The sequence below is a fragment of the Notolepis coatsorum genome (genome assembly GCF_963971535.1).
Source record: "Notolepis coatsorum genome assembly, chromosome: 5".
In the NCBI taxonomy this organism is placed as follows: Eukaryota; Metazoa; Chordata; class Actinopteri; order Aulopiformes; family Paralepididae; genus Notolepis; species Notolepis coatsorum.
In genome coordinates this window covers 176,630,744-176,648,852 of record NC_140169.1, presented here as the reverse complement: position 1 = coordinate 176,648,852, position 18,109 = coordinate 176,630,744, and the positions used below count along the sequence as shown (strand labels likewise).

The following is an 18,109-nucleotide window of genomic DNA, read 5'->3' as shown; positions in this document are numbered from 1 at the left end:
ATGTTAGGAGTTGTGAATGTGAGTCACAGCATGACATGAATATGATGCCCCTGCCTTCCCTGCCTCCAGCTCATAATCTAATGACTATTTGAATGTCACAACAGTGTATATTTTCAGCAATACGTTTATTTACCAATAGGTTAACGTGTTATTAGTGAGATTTTAGTTTATGGAATTTCTTAATAATTTAGCGAATATCCGCCATTTTTAATTAGCGGCTCGTCGCCAGTTGTAGTCATATGAGGAGAGGGCATCCAGAGCTCTCAATGAGCGTTGAAATTTCAAAAAACTACCTTTCCCAGCCGATTCCAGCTTCCTGCAAGCAAATTACTTCTGTATGAATGTTTATTTTATTTCTCTGGATTCTCTACCACAAAACTGAACGTTATTGGCATAGATTGGAGCGCAGTTAGTGTGTCTACCTTCTGTGAACATTTAGCAACAATCCCCGCTGCAATCCGATCCAAAATGGCGGAGCCATATCCATTATAAGAATGGAACTGTACATACAGTAGATTTCATTCATGGTTCTTCAGTGCATGCCTGGAGATACTAAATCCAAATTGAACTGTGCCAAATTGCATGTGTCCGGATGGCAGAATTCAGTAAAGTATCTACAAAACATTATTTTTAATCATCTTCCCTTTTTCATGTCTGGTGTTATTCACTGTCAAAGATGCAAAGAAAAATCATAATATTTATTCTCCTTTGTTTCATGACAATTTACTCAAGCCTAGTAACAGACACATTATTTCTGAGACTGTTGACCAAATTCCAATATGGACTTAAAGGTCCCATGTTTTGCTATTCCTTTCACTATTTGGGCAATGTTACACAATTCCTGTCAGTCTATGGAACACATCTGTAAGGTTTTCTTCCAAAAAATTCATTGTTTTGTATTTCTAATCAAGTACTCTAAAGCAGAATTTAAGCTGTTTTGGGCTGGGCTCCGCCCATAAGCGCTTTGAGTGACAGTCACCCACACAGCGTGATACATGTATACGAGAGAGAGCGAGAGAGAGAACGAGCGAGAGAGAGAGGGAGAGAGAGAGAGGATACCTCGCTCCGTGCGCGAGTGTGCGTTGTGTGAGCAGCTTGATTGCGATTGTGTGTCAAATGCAGGTGGACCGTGGAGAGAGAGAGAGAGGGAGAGAGAGAGAGGATACATCGCTCCGTGCGCGCGCGTGTGTGTGCGCTGTGTGAGCGGCTCGACTGCGATTGTGTGTAAAATGCAGGTGGACCGTGGAGAGAGAGAGGGAGAGAGAGGGAGAGTCAGGGACGCTTATTGCTTATTGCCAGCGGAGGAGTGCTGCTGAGTGCTTCCGCGTTTTCCCTGATTGGCTGCGACACGCCCCGCGGCAGGCGCGGCAGCCGCAGAGCGGAGCTCTGCCGCGGAACGGAGCGGCAGAGCTTGCGGCATTATGTAGCCGTAATCCGCGATGATTTTCATTCGAAGCTTAGCTCACCTGGCAGCGCTGCGGTCCTGCGGTCCGTTGGTGACAAGTTCAAATCCCTTCATTTACGTGTATTTCGCCGGTTAAGGTTAGGCATGGTTAAGGTTAAGGTTAAGGTTAGGCATTGTTTCGGAGTTGGTTAAGGTTAGAAGGGTTAAGTTTAGGCGCTGTTAAGGAGCTGGTTAAGGTTAGAGTTTGTCTTAGAGAATGGCAATAGACAGCCTATTTCCGCACTGCCGCTCTCTCGCGCTGCCGCGGTCACATGGGCGTCGGTGACGAATGCGGAAGCATTCTTGCACTCTTCCGCTGGCAATAAGCTACACGCGTCAGGGACAGGGAGACTGCTTCCGCATTATTCCCACTGCTCCGTTGTTGAACGAATTGTTGATTCTCTCTGTCGGCTCTATCTGTCGGCTCTATCTATCTATCTGTCGGCTCTATCTATCTATCTATTTATCTATCTATCTATCTATCTATCTATCTATCTATCTATCTATCTATCTATCTATCTATCTATCTATCTATCTATCTATCTATCTATCTATCTATCTATCTATCTATCTATCTATCTATCTATATATCTAACTGTGCATCTTGGATAGAAGGAAGAAAAAACGCGGCTTATTATATTATTACCGAGGCGCTCGGCATTCACTGCAAAACAAGCACACTGTACACATATGAAGACCAAATAAAACAGCTACTTGTGGGCACTCATAAAAACAATGCGGTGTACAAGTTGTTTAGCGAGAGGATGGTGGTAATGGGCTTCAATAGAACAATGGATCAATGTCACGTCAAAATAAACAACTCCGCCTCCGCTGATCTGGAGGGCTCGCAGTCCACACACAGACACACACACGCACGCGCGCACACACGGGCTCGCAGCCACACACACACATTTCCGTCCAATAGACGAGCGCCCTTTTCGACCGCGTGACATTGTTCAGAAAGTTCGTTGCGCCTGACAAATTGCTATGAGAACGCAGACGAACCAAATGAAGAATGCAACAATGTTGCAACTTCAACACAAGAACCGCACCGAGTCCACCAAAACTATATGTGAAAGCGACCGTAGTTCAGTGAGGGAGGATCTTGTGAACTCGAGACTGGACTGATGAGCCAAAATGAGAATTAGAGACACAGACCCCATTGATACAACCCCACATTGCTAGAAAACAATGCTAAACACTGGAAAAGGCAATTTATAAGACATGGGACCATTAAATGTTTTTTTCACCTCAAGGGCTCATATTTATGTATGCATCTTTCCTATGTATGTATGTCCCATAGAATCACCCATTTACAGAGCATGGGAAAGCCACCCCTGGTCTTGCCCCACCAGCTGACTGGGGCATCCCAAGGCAGTGTACAGATGCGCATCAAGAGCACGCAGATCCCCGGGGAACGCTTGAGCCAGTCCAAGTCTATGGTCCTGCAGGATTCCGATCTCTCCCCAAAGCCTGTGAGTACATTGCGACACCCAGGGAGAATACATCACCGTCTCCTCTCATCCACGCCACTACCTGCCGGTGATGTTGATCTCTGAAACTTAAGACCAAAGGTGACCAGGCTTTTTCAGTCGTAGCACCTAAACTATGGAATCAGCTATACCCTGTGAAATCGGGTCTGCTGATAGTGTGGTATTTTACAAACGTTTCATTTATATTATATGTGATGTAACGTGTGTGGTTATGTTATTTTGATAAACCTTTTACTGCCTGTAAAGCACTTTGTGATTTTAATCTAGAAAAGCGCTATACAAATAAAATGTACCTTACCTTACCTTACCTTACCTTACCTTACCTTACCTTACCTTACCTTACCTTACCTTACTTTACCTTACCTTACCTTACCTTACCTTACCTTACCTTACCTTACCTTACCTTACCTTACCTTATCTTACCTTACCTTACCTTGATCGGTCCTTTCTCTGCACAATACTGGACACCCGCAGCTCTGGTGACAGTCCTCAGTCTGTACAAGCCCTGAAGTAGTACTCTAAGGTAAAAGTCCTCCATTCAAATTATCCTTAAGTAAAAGTAGAGAAGTATTTGCTATTGAGTGTTTTAGTAAAAGTAAAGTCAAGTCTAAAGTAAAAGTATGCATTCTACATGACGTTTGTGTATTCCAGTGCTTGGGAGCGTTCAACCCTCAATCCATTGTCCTCTAAAAGTAATGTTAAAGGGGTATGCGGTCCAGTTATGCTGCTCTGATTATGTCCTATTGAAGTTGGCAGGCTTCAAATGTGAAAGTATATCATCTACATACATTGTTGCGCTGTTTTCTATGCAAAATATGTGTCTTCAAAGTAACTAGTAACTGATGGGTTTGGATACATGTAGTGGAGTAAAAAGTACAATATCTTCTTTGAAATTGTAGTGGAGTAAAAGTATAAAGTTCCCTAAAATGAGAATACTCACATAAAGTACAAGTAGCTCAAAATTGTACTTAACCCTTTCACTGCCACACAACAGAAGGTTAACCCTTTACTATCACACAACCGACGGCGATGCTCCATCATTAGCATAATTATCTCCGCATCCGCATCCGCATCCGCCGTCGGTTGTGTGATAGTAAAGGGCTAACCTTCTGTATTGTCACAGTGAAAGGGTTAACCGGCTGCCGTGTGGCAGTGAAAGGGTTAAGTATAATACTTACTTTGCACCACTGCCTGAAACCTACACCACAGTACACCCAAAAGCAAAGCAGTTTGCTTTCCGTTAATTTTAAGCCCCATCAACTTATTAATATTAGTCTTGTGGCCGGCGAAGGAGAATCTGGGTATCCAGTATGAAGCACAGCATGGCTTGTGCTGAGAAAGGACTCTACCCTTCGACAGCATGAGTTGGACATAGGGCCAGGGGTCCAAAATGCATACCCTTTAAATTGTAGCGAATACTTGTAGGCTATCTCATGTGCACACATAAAAAAAAAAAAAAAAAAACATTATTTATATGTTCAAAATTAGTCAGACCATTACTGGTTTGAACTTACACTGGAGACCTATTGGCAGTTGTGTTCGGGAGGATGTTTATATAAATTACAATAATTATGATTATGAACTCCCCCCCTCCTCCTCCCATCCTCTTGTTGCACGTTAGGTGACGATCATTAGCTTAATTGAGCTGTTGGACCTCCAGCAGGTCCCATGTGGACCTGGATAAAACAGATGATACATTTACAAAATGAGCAATCTGCTGCAGCATATTTGGAATATTGTTGCCATCACTGAGTCTTTATGATGATCTGGGTATAACCCTAATCTCCTGTGTTTGATAAGGGATAGGAGCGGCCGGGAAGCCCTGCTTATACATCTATATGTGAGATTGAGTAACCGCTCATATGAACCAAGCTGCCCACTGCAATGCTAGACAAGCATTAACCCAGCATTAATTTTATAACCGCTCACAGTGTCCTTTCACTACCACACTACATAATGGTTAACCCTTTCACTGCAACACTACAGAATGGTTAACCCTTTCACTGCAACACTACAGAATGGTTAACCCCTTTCACTGCGGCACTACAGAATGGTTAATCCTTTCACTGCCACACTACAGAATGTTAACCCTTTCACTACCACACTAGTGACGGACAGACGGACGGACGGACGGACGGACGGACGGACGGACGGACGGACGGACGGACGGACGGACGGACGGACGGACGGACAGACAGACAGACAGACAGACAGACAGACAGACAGACAGACAGACAGACAGACAGACAGACAGACAGACAGACAGACAGACAGACAGACAGACAGACAGACAGACAGACAGACAGACAGACAGACAGACAGACAGACAGACTGAGGTAATATTTGACAGAAAACTGAAAGCACCTACTTTCCTTCTGTCTGTCTGTCTGTCTGTCTGTCTGTCTGTCTTTCTTTCTTTCTTTCTTTCTTTCTTTCTTTTTCTTTCTTTCTTTCTTTCTTTCTTTCTTTCTTTCTTCTTTCTTTCTTTCTTTCTTTCTTTCTTTCTTTCTTTCTTTCTTTCTTTCTTTCTTTCTTACTTTCTTTCTTTCCTTCTTTCTTTTTAGTTTTTGGACAGTCTCAGCCACGAGCGCACGTCTGAATCGCTCTTGTTTTCTCGCTCTCGCTAATTACGCAGAAAAGATGCCGCTACAGCAGTTGTTTGTGAGATGCGGCCCTTTGTACAGTAATAACAAGAGTTTTCACCAGAGGGCAGAGGAGGCAGAGGCCACTGCGTTATAATAATTAACCAGGATAGTCCTGCAGACTACAAAACACGGTCATTAACATTCGGAGCGCCATAAAAGTGTTGCTGTAACGTTGCATCAGTAGTGCAACCATGCCAGTGTACAGACTTGTGTCGTGTTTTGATTACGGCCATAGGTTTCATTGCAATTGCAATGAAAGACACAAAGGTTATCTTATCTCATAAACAAACATTAGAGGGGGTGAAGCGTTGCCATTGTGTTCTGCTGCTGTTGAGAATTACATGCAGGGACGGGGGGACGGGGGGCTGGGGTGACGACATCAAGCACAGCATAAATGCATGATATTCTGCCGCTTGTGATGCCATGCAGACGGCTAACAACCTGCTCCATCTTGTCACACTGCAAAGAAAGTATGGCTCCAAAATAACTTGGGCCTCAAAAGAAAAAACAAGACAGAATTACAGGACAAAAAAATAAAAAAATAACTCTCAGAGTCTTACACATTCTGTGGGTATTTTCACTGGTATCACATTCCCAGCATTCCACAGTGTGGAATGTGTGACCAGTAGAGGGCAGGCCAGCACTGCAGTAGAAGACACAAGTTGACGTCCAACTGTACATATACTCCAGACTGCAAGGATTTGTATATGCGTGTGTGCGTGCGTGCGTGTTCTAATAGAGTAGAAGGAGATGATTTTTCAGTACACACCTCACGGTGTCATTCCTAAACTCGCACCTCACTTTGCTAAAACGGCCACTACTGTACGATTAATCAACACTATTGCATTTTTCTGTGTCAGTGGACTATTATGTGACGGCATTTATCCAGTTTGAATTATTACAAACTGTTGACGTTGTATTTGTGTTGATGAAATGTTGTATTTTGGGATGAAGCACCGTACATCACTCTGACATTGATATTAGCTATCATGGTCTAATCATGATCGCCACTGTGTTTATTTATTTGATTTGATTTGATTTGATTTGATTTTTGAGCTGTAGCTCATAACGTTAGCCATGGTGTTGCTTTGACACACATGCATAAACATGCATGCATTCACGCATGCACACACACACACACACACACACACACACACACACACACACACACACACACACACACACACACACACACACACACACACACACACACACACAACGCAGCCTTTCACTCAGCTGTCACACATTAACATGTACAATATACTAACGCGCTGTATTAATGAAGCCATGTTGTTTGTTTATTCCCATACGCTGTGCATATTTCCTGCACGGCCATTGTATTGCAATTGCAATTGGGCAGAGATTTTAACATATACTGTACATTATTGTATTAACATCCTGTACATTATTTAACTCCATTATGAATGATTCCGTATTCATTTTATTAAATATTTTTTACCTGAATGCCTTCTATTATGCTAAGTAGTTAGTATTCATAAAGAAATTATATAAAAAAAATATACATTATTAGTATTATTATTATTAGAAGTATTATAATACTACTACTACTACTACTAATAATTATTACTACTGATAATAATAATAATAATAATAATAATAATAATAATAATAATAATAATAATAATAATAATAATAATAATAATAATAATAATAATAATAATAATAATAATAATAATAATAATAATGATAAGGATAATTATTATTATCCTTATTATTATTCATTCATTAATAATAATACGGTTGATGGTCTGAAACGTAGAACGTAGCTCCTCAGTGTTTTCCCTCTGCTGTGTAGATTTCCCGGCACCGGAGGAACCAGTCGCAACACAACGTTAGTGGAGCCGGAGCCTCAGAGGTCTCAGTGAGTATGTCTAGATGTGTGCTGGGATCCCTGTTTCACTTGAGTTCTTCCTTTCTTACAATGGGCTTATCAGCGAGACAAGACCTGATCTCCATACAGTGACTGATTCATCCACACAGGACTAATACAATACAATACAGCTATTTAATAAATTTTTGTTTAATTGGAATAGTTTAATTATCATTCATGCCTTGTCAGTTGCTCCCTTGATACCTTGCGCAGCCATCTCAAAACACTAAAGCTGTGTCGTGTGATCTCTGGAATTGCAGGTGGACCTGAAAGGTGAATACTTAAATAAAGCCAAGATATCGGAAGGAGGCAAAAAGCTGAGGAAGAATTGGACTTCTGTGTGGGTCGTCTTGGATTCAGACCAGCTTCTGTTTTACAAAGAGAGCAAGCAAGAGGCTTTAACGAATTTGGTATGTAAACACATATTTTCTCTCTCTTGCTCTCTCGCTCATTCTCTCGTTTCTCTCTTGCAATATTTCTCTCCTCTTTTCTATCACACATACGTACGCACTACACACACGCACGCACACGCACACGCACACGCACACACACACCACACACACACACACACACACACACACACACACACACACACACACACACACACACATACACACACACACACACACACACACACACACGCACACACACACATAGAGAATGTGTTAAAAAAAGGGGGGGGACGACGACAGTGAAGTCAGAAAAGTGACATCAGCGAGAGTTGGACCACCATTACCAGCGATGTATAAGAGGGCCAGGCCAGCGTTCAATTATGGCCTCACATCAACCTTCAGAGAGCTTGCCTATTAGCATTAAGAGTGCAAATGTTGAGTGAAGACACACTGTGTGCATTTTAATTTGATGCCAGAAATGAACCGTTTTACTTTTTTCATTTTCATATTTTTCAAACTGGCAAATTAACTTTGGCTTTGATCCCGAAGACTGGAGCTCACCCCCATCAGAAAGCAATGAGGAAGTGTTTACCCCGCCACGGAGTCCGCAACGCATGCGCGCATGTGCTGTGTGTGTGTGTGTGTGTGTGTGTGTGTGTGTGTGTGTGTGTGTGTGTGTGTGTGTGTGTGTTTGTGTGTGCTTGCCAGAGCGTGTACAGTACATGCCAATGCGGGAGTGTACTCCTTGTGTGTGTTTGTGTGTGCGTGTGCGGGCATGGGTGTATGTAGCCTATATATGCAAGCATGTATATTATGTGTATGTATATATATATATATATACGTGTGTCTGTTTGTGTGCATGCACTCTGTCTGTCTGTCTGTCTGTCTGTCTGTCTGTCTGTCTGTCTGTCTGTCTGTCTGTCTGTCTGTCTGTCTGTCTGTCTGTCTGTCTGTCTGTCTGTCTGTCTGTCTGTCTGTCTGTCTGTCTGTCTGTCTGTCGGTGTCGTTCTGACTTTAATCCACCCTGCCCTGATGTGGTTCTGACGGGCATGTGGAGAGAAGGAGGCAGAGAGAGAGAGAGAGAGAGAGAGAGAGAGAGAGAGAGAGAGAGAGAGAGAGAGAGAGAGGAGAGAGAGAAGAGAGAGAGAAGAGAGAGAGAGAGAGAGAGAGGGGTTGTCTCTGAAATGAGCTTGCCATGCTATTTAATGAAGCTCGGAGGACTTAATCAAAACCCTGTCTCTCTCTGAGCCCCATGAGTGCCGGGTCTGTCGGAGACTTCTCCGTCCAATACTTCATTATTTGAAAGCGACATCTTGAGGCTGGGTTACAGATTTGAAGTCTCTGCCCCCCCCCCCCCGATCGAAATCATGGAGCCATTTTAGGTTGTTTTAGTGGCAGTTTTATTTTTAATTGTATTTCTATTTAGCTTACTACCCAAAATAAGACCCTGCGTTTTACATCAGCATTTGGGCAAGAAATCATCCTGATTAGTTACAACTGTAATCACAGGGTAAAAATGGGAGAATATAGAAAGAATAAAGGCACTTGTGCCTTGAAATCAGCAATCGGTCTCGAAACGATACGACATAGGATCAAGTATTTAATTTTTTACTACTATTATTATTGCAAAGTATCTCTGCAGAGTGCCAATTTTAACTGAGAGAGGAGCTCAACTTGACTCATAACTCTGGTAGCCGGCTTCCTTCACATTCAACCCAATGTTTTGATGACAGCTTCCTAATTCGGTTTATCTTCGTCTCCTGACTGCGAAGGAGCACTCACGTGTTTGCTGCACGTCGTTGGTCACGTTGGAGACCGTGTTTAGGTTGAGATCTGAATATACAATGCCGTCATGTACGCGGCTTATATGAGCTCACCTGTGGTGTAGATGAAGAGGAGGGGGAAAAGTCTGTGTTCCGTACGTAGGCTTTGTTATCTTCAAGCCAAGAGGAGATTATTTAGCATTAGTCAAATAAATCCAGCTTTTCTTCTTTCCGTCGTACAGTATAAAGGTATTATTTACATGTGCAATATGTGGCTATTCACATCTGGTTTTTGAAGAGACCAAATACTTCCCTTTTTGCACAAGGAAAAGATATTAAGGTAAAATGTACAGCACCATTTTATAACAGTATGTACGGTATATAGTAACATTTCCCTATTTGTTAGGGCAACATGTTGAGTTTTTTCTGGCTCCGGCTGTGTTGTAACTGGCAAGCAGGGAAGGAATCATTTGTGAAATGATATTGTTGCAGAGGATCCCTCCGTATGAAACAACACGGTTACGTAATCTTCATTTTCTTTTGCATCCTCGAGACATTTTCTGTCTCGAAATGGTTTCGAATTTGCTGAGACCACAGTAAAAGGCAATAATATCTAAATGGGCTGCCGTGCCTTTTACTTTGATTAGTTCTTGCTTGAAAAGCAGCATTTTCTAAATCACATTTCACTCCGACCGAAAACGAAAAAAAAAAGGAAATCGTTCTCATTGTACTGTGGTTGTGCAGAACAATTTTAATTGCTGGAGAATAAGAATGACATTCAATAAGATATTGAAAATACAGTAAACATGGATTCTCATTCAAAAAAAAAAAAAGGAAATAAATAAAATAAATTATGAGACAGAGCAGGAATAAAATACGTCTCTCTCTAACTGGATTACATTATTTTATTTGATCCAATTTCTTTTTCCCCCCTTTTTTTTAACCTAGTGAAGGTCATGTCAGTAGTTGACTTTTAAGGAAGGTCACAGTAGTTCAGAACTGTACCGACACACACAGCTCCACTGGTTTGTGTTCCCGACACTTCACTGACCCCTTCCATCTATATGATACCACCTTTAGAAATCAGGATCCAAGCCTGATGGAGTGGACCTGTGTGGAGCCGTGATGGACTGGACCACGGAGAAGTCCAGCAGAAAGAACGTGCTGCAGGTTAGATCCCTTTCACACGCACGCACGCACGCACGCACGCACGCACACACACACACACACACACACACACACACACTACTGTGGTTCCCTCTATCCTTCCCTCTAAACCTCTTTTAATAAAGGTAAATATTGTGATCCATTTATTTTTTTCTTGCTTTTGTCTCTGGATGTCATCGCCTATTCTGAGCAGAACATGGTAAAAAGGTTCATTTTAGTCATATTTCAAGGTGACACCGTCCGGGACCACCTTCCCTCTGGTTTGTGCGATACATTCCCTCGCATTCCATTTCTGGAGTTAACGGAACTGGACTCGCAAAAACTCCCACAGTACTAGCGCTTTAAAGATAATCAGTTTGAAAAAAGCTAAGCCAGGAAAGCAAACGGATGATCAATTCATTGGTGGAGCGAGTTTTTCTTTTTTCTTTTGCTGTGATATCCGGTAGAAAAGGGATGAGAGAGGGAGCAAGAAAGGGAGAGAGAGAGAGCAGATTTCCAGATCTCATCAAACGCTTAAGACACTTCATCGCTGTGGAGGGCTACTCTTCCGCACAACATTGCAACTCTGAAATCTTAATGCAAGGGAAGATTAAAACGGGAATTACAACATAATCTTAAATAATCCAAGTGCCGTGGACAGAGAAGTGCTTGTAATGTCGAGGCCAAGCTATTCTGAGGCCTGACAACATTGTCAATCAACACCGGGATTAAAGTTAAAATTAGCGCTGGATGTTACTGTTAATTTTCGTCCCGTCCCGCGACACGTGACTTGCAATCTAAGGAAGTACCTCCGACAGATACGCCTGCCAGATAAACGGACGCGATTAAAAAAACATAATGGTATTATTTTCATACCCGCTTATGTCACTATTTCTCATGCCCCCTGACTATCAAGAGGTTCTTCTTAGCCGTTTCAAAGAGGATGTAGGAGCATAATTGCCCCCTTTGAACCGCATAATCTCAGAGCCGGTTTGTGTCGTCAGTGTTTTTGGCAATGTGTAGCTAAAGGCCATTGCAGCGTTTGATGTGAACTTTGATAATAGTCTGTCTCGAGTTTACTAAACAATGTAAAGTGGTTATATCTCATAAACTAAAAGTGAACCCATAAACATAGATGATTCCTTTAGTTTTAGTGGGTATAATGTGCTGATTAACTGCACTTTTAAATGTCAAGGGGAGGGCTTCTCCTCAATACGCCAATATCATGGAATAGGACGAGGATAATGGATGGCTTTCCCCATCGGTATTACCCCCACCCCCCTTCCCATTCCAGTAACGGAGCATTCTCCCTGTACACAGCGTTGTCATTGACAGACCAGTTCAAAGGTCACCATCCTGAGCAGCACGTCGCCACCTCTTCAGTCTCACTTTCCGACGCTGCACCACTCACCAGCTGTTTGTTTTTTCTCTCCCGGCCCCTGGCGTCTCAGATGAGCGGTGCCAGCAGGAGCCCCGCAGCAGGAAGACCTGCTCTTCCTAACAGGAAGATATGGCTAAAAAGGATAGAGAAGCGAGCTGAAACCAAAAACCTCTCTCCGGGCAATATAGTCCCTGGAAAGACCTCTTTTTTTCCTTATCCAGAGCGTGAGGAGGGAGGCGTGGGCGGGGGGGGGGGGTTTAATCATTTTACGAGGGTCTGCTCAGTAGGGATTAGCACGGTTACCGTTTACTCGAGGGTAGTTGAAGAGAGGCATGAGTTACTGTGTTCAGAAATGGTGACCAAATAAAAAAAAAGGAAAAGGAAAATACGGACTCAAAATGAAGATATTGCACTATTATCGATTTATTAACCAACCCAAGGTTATTTTTTTTATTGTTTATTATTTTATTTTTATTTTTTATATATATATTTTTTCCTTTCACTGTGGAGAAGTGACACACAGGTCTTCCAAATTCCACAAAGCAGGGGCGGAAGGAGGAAGATGGGAACGAGGGGAGGATGTCGCTGAGGCTATTGTCACTGCCGCGCTGTATTTATACAGCTGTAGCATCTTTCTTCTCCCCCTCAACCCTCACCCTTCCTTTGACTCATCAATATCACAGTCCCTCTCGACGGTGTATTGTTCTGCCCCGCGAGCGCGTCAGGCCGCAACGTTGTTTTTCCTTCAAGGTTAGTCCGCGCTCACAGATAAAAACCCTCCCTCTGGTCTCTCTCCGCACATGAGATTCTCCAAACAATGCAAGGTTCCTGTCCGGTGGCGTCGTTTATCCACGCTATCAGTGACAGCGACGGTTGACACAGTGAAACGAAATACCGGACGGCCGACGCAGAGAAAGTGCTCTGCTCTTTGTACGACGACTCGCGTGACACCTGAGGGACCCCCACATCTCGTGCCGTGTTCGTGCGAAGAATGTGAACACAAACAAGAGTTGGAAACAAGAGCGTTTTGGCCATAAGGGTGGCAATGGCGAGGTTGAGAGTAGGTCACCGTTGCCCCTCACCGAACGCTCTCAGGTTCCGCGTCATTCGAGGGACGAAACACCCAGTAGAAGGAGAGACGTCGTTACCTCCTATCAGGTCAAAACACCATGTACCATAGCGGACCGATAATCACACTGAAATATGCTCCTTGTACTGCGCAGTATGTTTGTTTATGCGAACTTCAAATGCAATGGTAGACATCAATGGCAGCACACATGCAGAAGGCAACGTGTTATTTGAATCCCCCCCCCCCCCCCTACTATCATCAGCGTTGATTAAAGGAGATCTCCTCCGAGACGAGCTAAAGGCTCTGAAAAGGTTCCCCTTGAGGCTAATAAAACTTGAGGTTTCTTTGACATTGCTCAAAAGAACCCAAAGAAGCACAACTTTGAATAAGTGGCCATGCATTTTTCATGCCTTTCTGAATATCTAAGTGCATGTCTGGCGTGAGTGAGTTAAAAGCAAATAACAAAAGGAGCAGAAGAGTCAAAATGTGCACAACTCCCAGCAGAAGAAAAAAAAGAGACAAAAGTAATGTGTCAAAGGCGTCTGGGTTTTATCAACTGGCCACTGCGACAGAGCCGTCAACACTTGCATCCCTCTCTCATCATTAATTGATTCTTTTGAGGTTTTTTTGGTGGGGGGCGACTCTCGCTGCGAAGCTCCCTGTACCCTCTCTGCTCTGACAAACACGGTACTCGCCGTCGCAATCTGGGAAAACAGACTCCAGAACAACAAGCGAGAGGAACCAGAAACAACCAGAGATGATGAAACGGAGCCCGAGGCTAGAAAATAATGAGTCCACTTCAGTTGAGGAGCCCTAACCTGCCACCACTCCAAAAACATCTCTTTTTGTCTTGACTAATCACGAGAAAAGTTGAATATGCTTCTGTGAGAGAGACCCCCTAACCACCTCACAGAGAGAGAGTCTCTCGTCGGGTGTTAAAAGGTGAATTATGCTTGTAGCGCTTCAGCCAAATGTTCGGAGGAGGACTTGGGGGCGTCGAGGTTATCACCGTTTCTTTGAACTCCTTCCCTTTTTCTGAACGTGCCCTAATGTTTCCAAAGGTCAGGCCGACGAGAGGGATATTGAATATTTCAGACCCATGTTCATCTCCATCACATCAATAAACATAAAGATGCCAACCGCCATCTACATTGGTGCGATACCGCCGAAGGCTTTTAGACCTCACTCCTCATTACTACGATACCAACTGGTGCAACAGCACTGATGAATGCTTAGAAGTAAGTTATATAGCGTACTTGCATCGCGTCCCGCTCTTAAGCCATACCGAGATATACCTCATCTCATGTACCTATTGTACTCCATCAACGAAAAAAACAAATACACCCACCACCAGGCCCCGCCCCTATAGTGGCGTACTATAAAGTACTAGGCGTGGTCACCACTCACTCTTCCTCTAATTTCGTTTCCATCATAGCGGCTGCAAGTCACCCTATGTAACTAGTGCTATGAAAAGATTAGAGAAATTGCGTAATGTTGAATGCTTACCGGAGGTTTGCTTACCCCTGGAATCTTCGGGGCATGTTTCAGCGACACGTCGGGCCTATTCTGATGTTTCCTCATCTTGTGGCAGCAGATCGAGGAGCAGCGTGCAAGGTTTGGCTATCGAGCCGGCTTGTACACAGGTAGGCCCTGTGTCATCAGGCATTGATGTTGGTGTTAGTAATGCTGTGAAGTGTGTGTCGGCGCCAGGGGCGGGATGGCTTGGTGAACGTTCCCCTGAAGTGGACGGTTTCCGGGCGATCCTGGAGCATGCTGCTAACACTAATGCTACTGCTAATGCTAATGCTAATGCTGAAATGGGTCGTTGTTCTAATATTCCCCGCCGTGGGACATTGCCGCTTTTCCCTCCTCTTGCCCGGTTCATTAATGAAGGTCAGTCTGTAGCTAATGTGGGGGGTTTTGCTGAGTCCTATTTACCCTTTTTACGGGTAAAAGGGTTGACAACAGGGTGCAGGCCGGGTGTACCGTGGCTAAGTAGCCAGGTAGCTTTGATCCTGTGCCCCGGTGGGGATGAACGATGTCCCGCCCGGCCGATGCTTGAGAGCGAATCGGCTCGGAGGGTGGCAGTATGGACTGATGAGTGGTATACTGATGCAGGATGGTTTTTAGCGGCGGCCAGTGTTATGGCTCAGCTGTCTATTTTCCTGTCCACATTGGCGTCGGGTAGTGGGGCTACGGGTCCAGCCGACACTATAAACATGTTGCATGTTTGTGGTGTTATAGAGATCTTGACTCAGTCGCAAGCTATAACTGCAGGGAGGATTAGGATGCTATCAACGTTTGTTAATAGGCATATCTGGTTGGAGCACTCTCCTCTTGGGGAAGAAGATAGATTTTCTCTCCTCACGACTCCTTTTTCCACAGAAGGACTTTTTGGTCGTTCTGTGGAGGCGCAGGCGGTTGTTGATCTGGGTCCCACACCGCCTCACGCTATGCAGCCAGAGGTTGGAGCACGGCCTCGTCAACGACTGTGGCGAGGCCCTCGACAGGCAGCCATGTTTCCCCGGCCAGTGGTACCCTGGGCGGAGAGTCAACAGGGATCCACAAGGCCGACAGCCTTGGCGGCCGAGGGATCGGCCATTTTGGGTGTATTCGGCTTGGAACAAACAAGCCGTCGTCATTCTGCCGCGAGCAGCCCGCTCCCCGTTCAATCCTCTCTCCGTTACCCACGGAAGCGGGGCTCTGATCGTTTTCCTTTGGCTGCGGGCCGCAAACCTTTTTTGAAGCGCATGCGGCCCCACTTTTCGCTTCTCATGGGGACAGGGGCTGACACCCAGTTGATGGCTGAGCCTGGGTCTGTCCGTGAGAATGTTGTGCTGTCACGTGGCTCCTGCACCACACGTTGTGTGATGGGTGAGCCTGGTGTTACAACTGGCCCTATTTACAGTGGTCAGCAGGGGGACTCGAGGCCTCTTCGGTTGAATGCTCAGCAAGGGTTACCCCAGCCTTGCCTTCGCCAGGCGGGGTATCACGCTGATGCCTCCCACTCCCGTGAGAGCGGCAGTGGTCTGCAAAGAAGAGGCAAGCGTGATTTGGGTGATAGCAATATCACTGCAGGGCTACGGCGTGTAGGAGCCCAAGGGGTCCTCACGCCTTGCATGTCTAGCTGTAGAACAGGTCCTCAGCATGCGCTAGAGGGGTGTTCAGGGGGGGGGGGGGGTGTGTGTCAACCAGTTTGATGGCAGCTTCTCCCGTATCAAACCGGCCCTTTCTGTCGGGGTCCCCCCTTGAGTGCGTCGCACAGCGGGAGGGACCGGGCCACCTATCTACTGTTCCTTGCGGCCCAGCGTCAGTTGACGGCGGGTGCGCTGTGGGATTATTTTCACATATGGCGACAAGAATGCCGTTTGGAGGGGTGGATAGAGAGAATGTTGAGGGAGGGGCTTGTTTTGCAGTTCGCACAACCCCACCCTCCGTTTTCAGGTTTGGTGCAGACCCTATTGTCAGAGTCAGTTGCAGTGACAGCCCTGGCCGACGAGATTCAATCTCTGTTGGCGAAGCAGGCTATAGTCGTGGTCCCGAGAGAGGACGCGATGTCAGGCGTCTACTCCCGTTATTTTCTGGTGCCCAAAAAAACGGGAGGGGTCAGACCTGTCCATGTTCAATCGTCTGATTGTAGCGAGACCATTCAGAATGTTGACCGTCAAACTCCTGCTGCTTGCTGTCAGAAGGGGAGACTGGTTCACCTCCATAGACCTGAAGGATGCGTATTTTCACATCCCGATTTTCCCTCCTCACAGGAAGTTCCTACGGTTCCTGTTTCAGGGCGTAGCGTACGAGTACCAGAGGTTGCCGTTCGGCTATTCTCTGGCTCCCCGCACATTCACCAAGTGCGTAGCGACTGCGTTGGAGCCTCTACGTCGTCGGGGAATACGGGTTCTATTCTATCTCGACGACATTCTACTCCTCAGCCGGTCGGAGGAGGTTGCCAGGTCTCATACCAAGCTGGTGATGCAATTCCTCACCAGGCTGGGTTTTGCTGTGAACTGGAAGAAGAGTACGCCTCTTCCCAGTCAACAGGTGGAGTACTTGGGCTTGACGTTGAGGTCAAGGCCCATGATTGTAACCCGCTCGGAGCAATGGAGGGTGTCTATCCTACACGCGCTCGGGGGTTTCCGTCTAGGAGGGACGGTCACGGCGCTGCAAGTGATGCGCCTGCTCGGTATGATGGCATCTGCTCACACGGTGGTTCCTCTTGGCCTCCTCTTCATGAGGAGGATACAAAGGTGGTTCTTCAGTATGGGAATAGATCCGGTGAGGGACAAATGGAAACGGTTGACGGTTCCTTTGTCGATATGGGGAGATCTCGCCCATTGGAGGAGGCTGGGTATCCTTGCCATTGGGGTCCCCATGGGGAGCAGGCGCTCACACGTCACGGTCTTCACCGACGCTTCTCTCACGGGTTGGGGAGGGACGTGTCGGACCAACGCAGTGGGGGGCAGCTGGACGAAGGTCCATGCTGGCCCGTCTACCCTGCACATCAATGTGTTGGAATTGAAGGCGGTCCTCCTGGTCTTCAAACGGTTCGACCACCTGGTGGTAGGCGAGCACGTTCTGGTCAGAACGGACAGTATGACGGCAGCGGCGTATATCAACAGGCAGGGTGGGACTCGATCCATCCGCCTGCACCGGGCGGCGGTCGAACTCTGGCTATGGGCGTCTCGCAGGCTGCGCAGTCTGAGGGCGCTCCACATCCCTGGTGTGGAGAATGTGGGCGCAGATGTGATGTCTCGGGGCGGTCATCGTCACGCCGAGTGGGAACTGCGCCACGATATAGTCAGGCGGATCTGGGATCGCTTCGGGGAGGCTTCAGTAGATCTGTTTGCGAGCCGACGCTCTCACAAATGCCCCTTGTGGTTCTCGG

General features: G+C 45.7%; 1 protein-coding gene across 1 annotated transcript in view; it reads left to right on the top strand.

Moving 5' to 3' along the window:
- The first annotated feature begins 2,789 nt into the window (after window positions 1–2,789).
- Window positions 2,790–18,109, top strand: part of arhgap15 (Rho GTPase activating protein 15) — a 228,375-nt gene continuing 213,055 nt past the window's right edge. Inside the window, exons 1-4 of the mRNA XM_084315160.1 lie at window positions 2,790–2,919; window positions 7,399–7,464; window positions 7,734–7,883; window positions 10,709–10,798. Coding sequence (XP_084171286.1) covers window positions 2,830–2,919; window positions 7,399–7,464; window positions 7,734–7,883; window positions 10,709–10,798 — 396 coding nt within the window. The 5' untranslated portion in view covers window positions 2,790–2,829. The remainder of the gene's footprint in view (window positions 2,920–7,398; window positions 7,465–7,733; window positions 7,884–10,708; window positions 10,799–18,109) is intronic.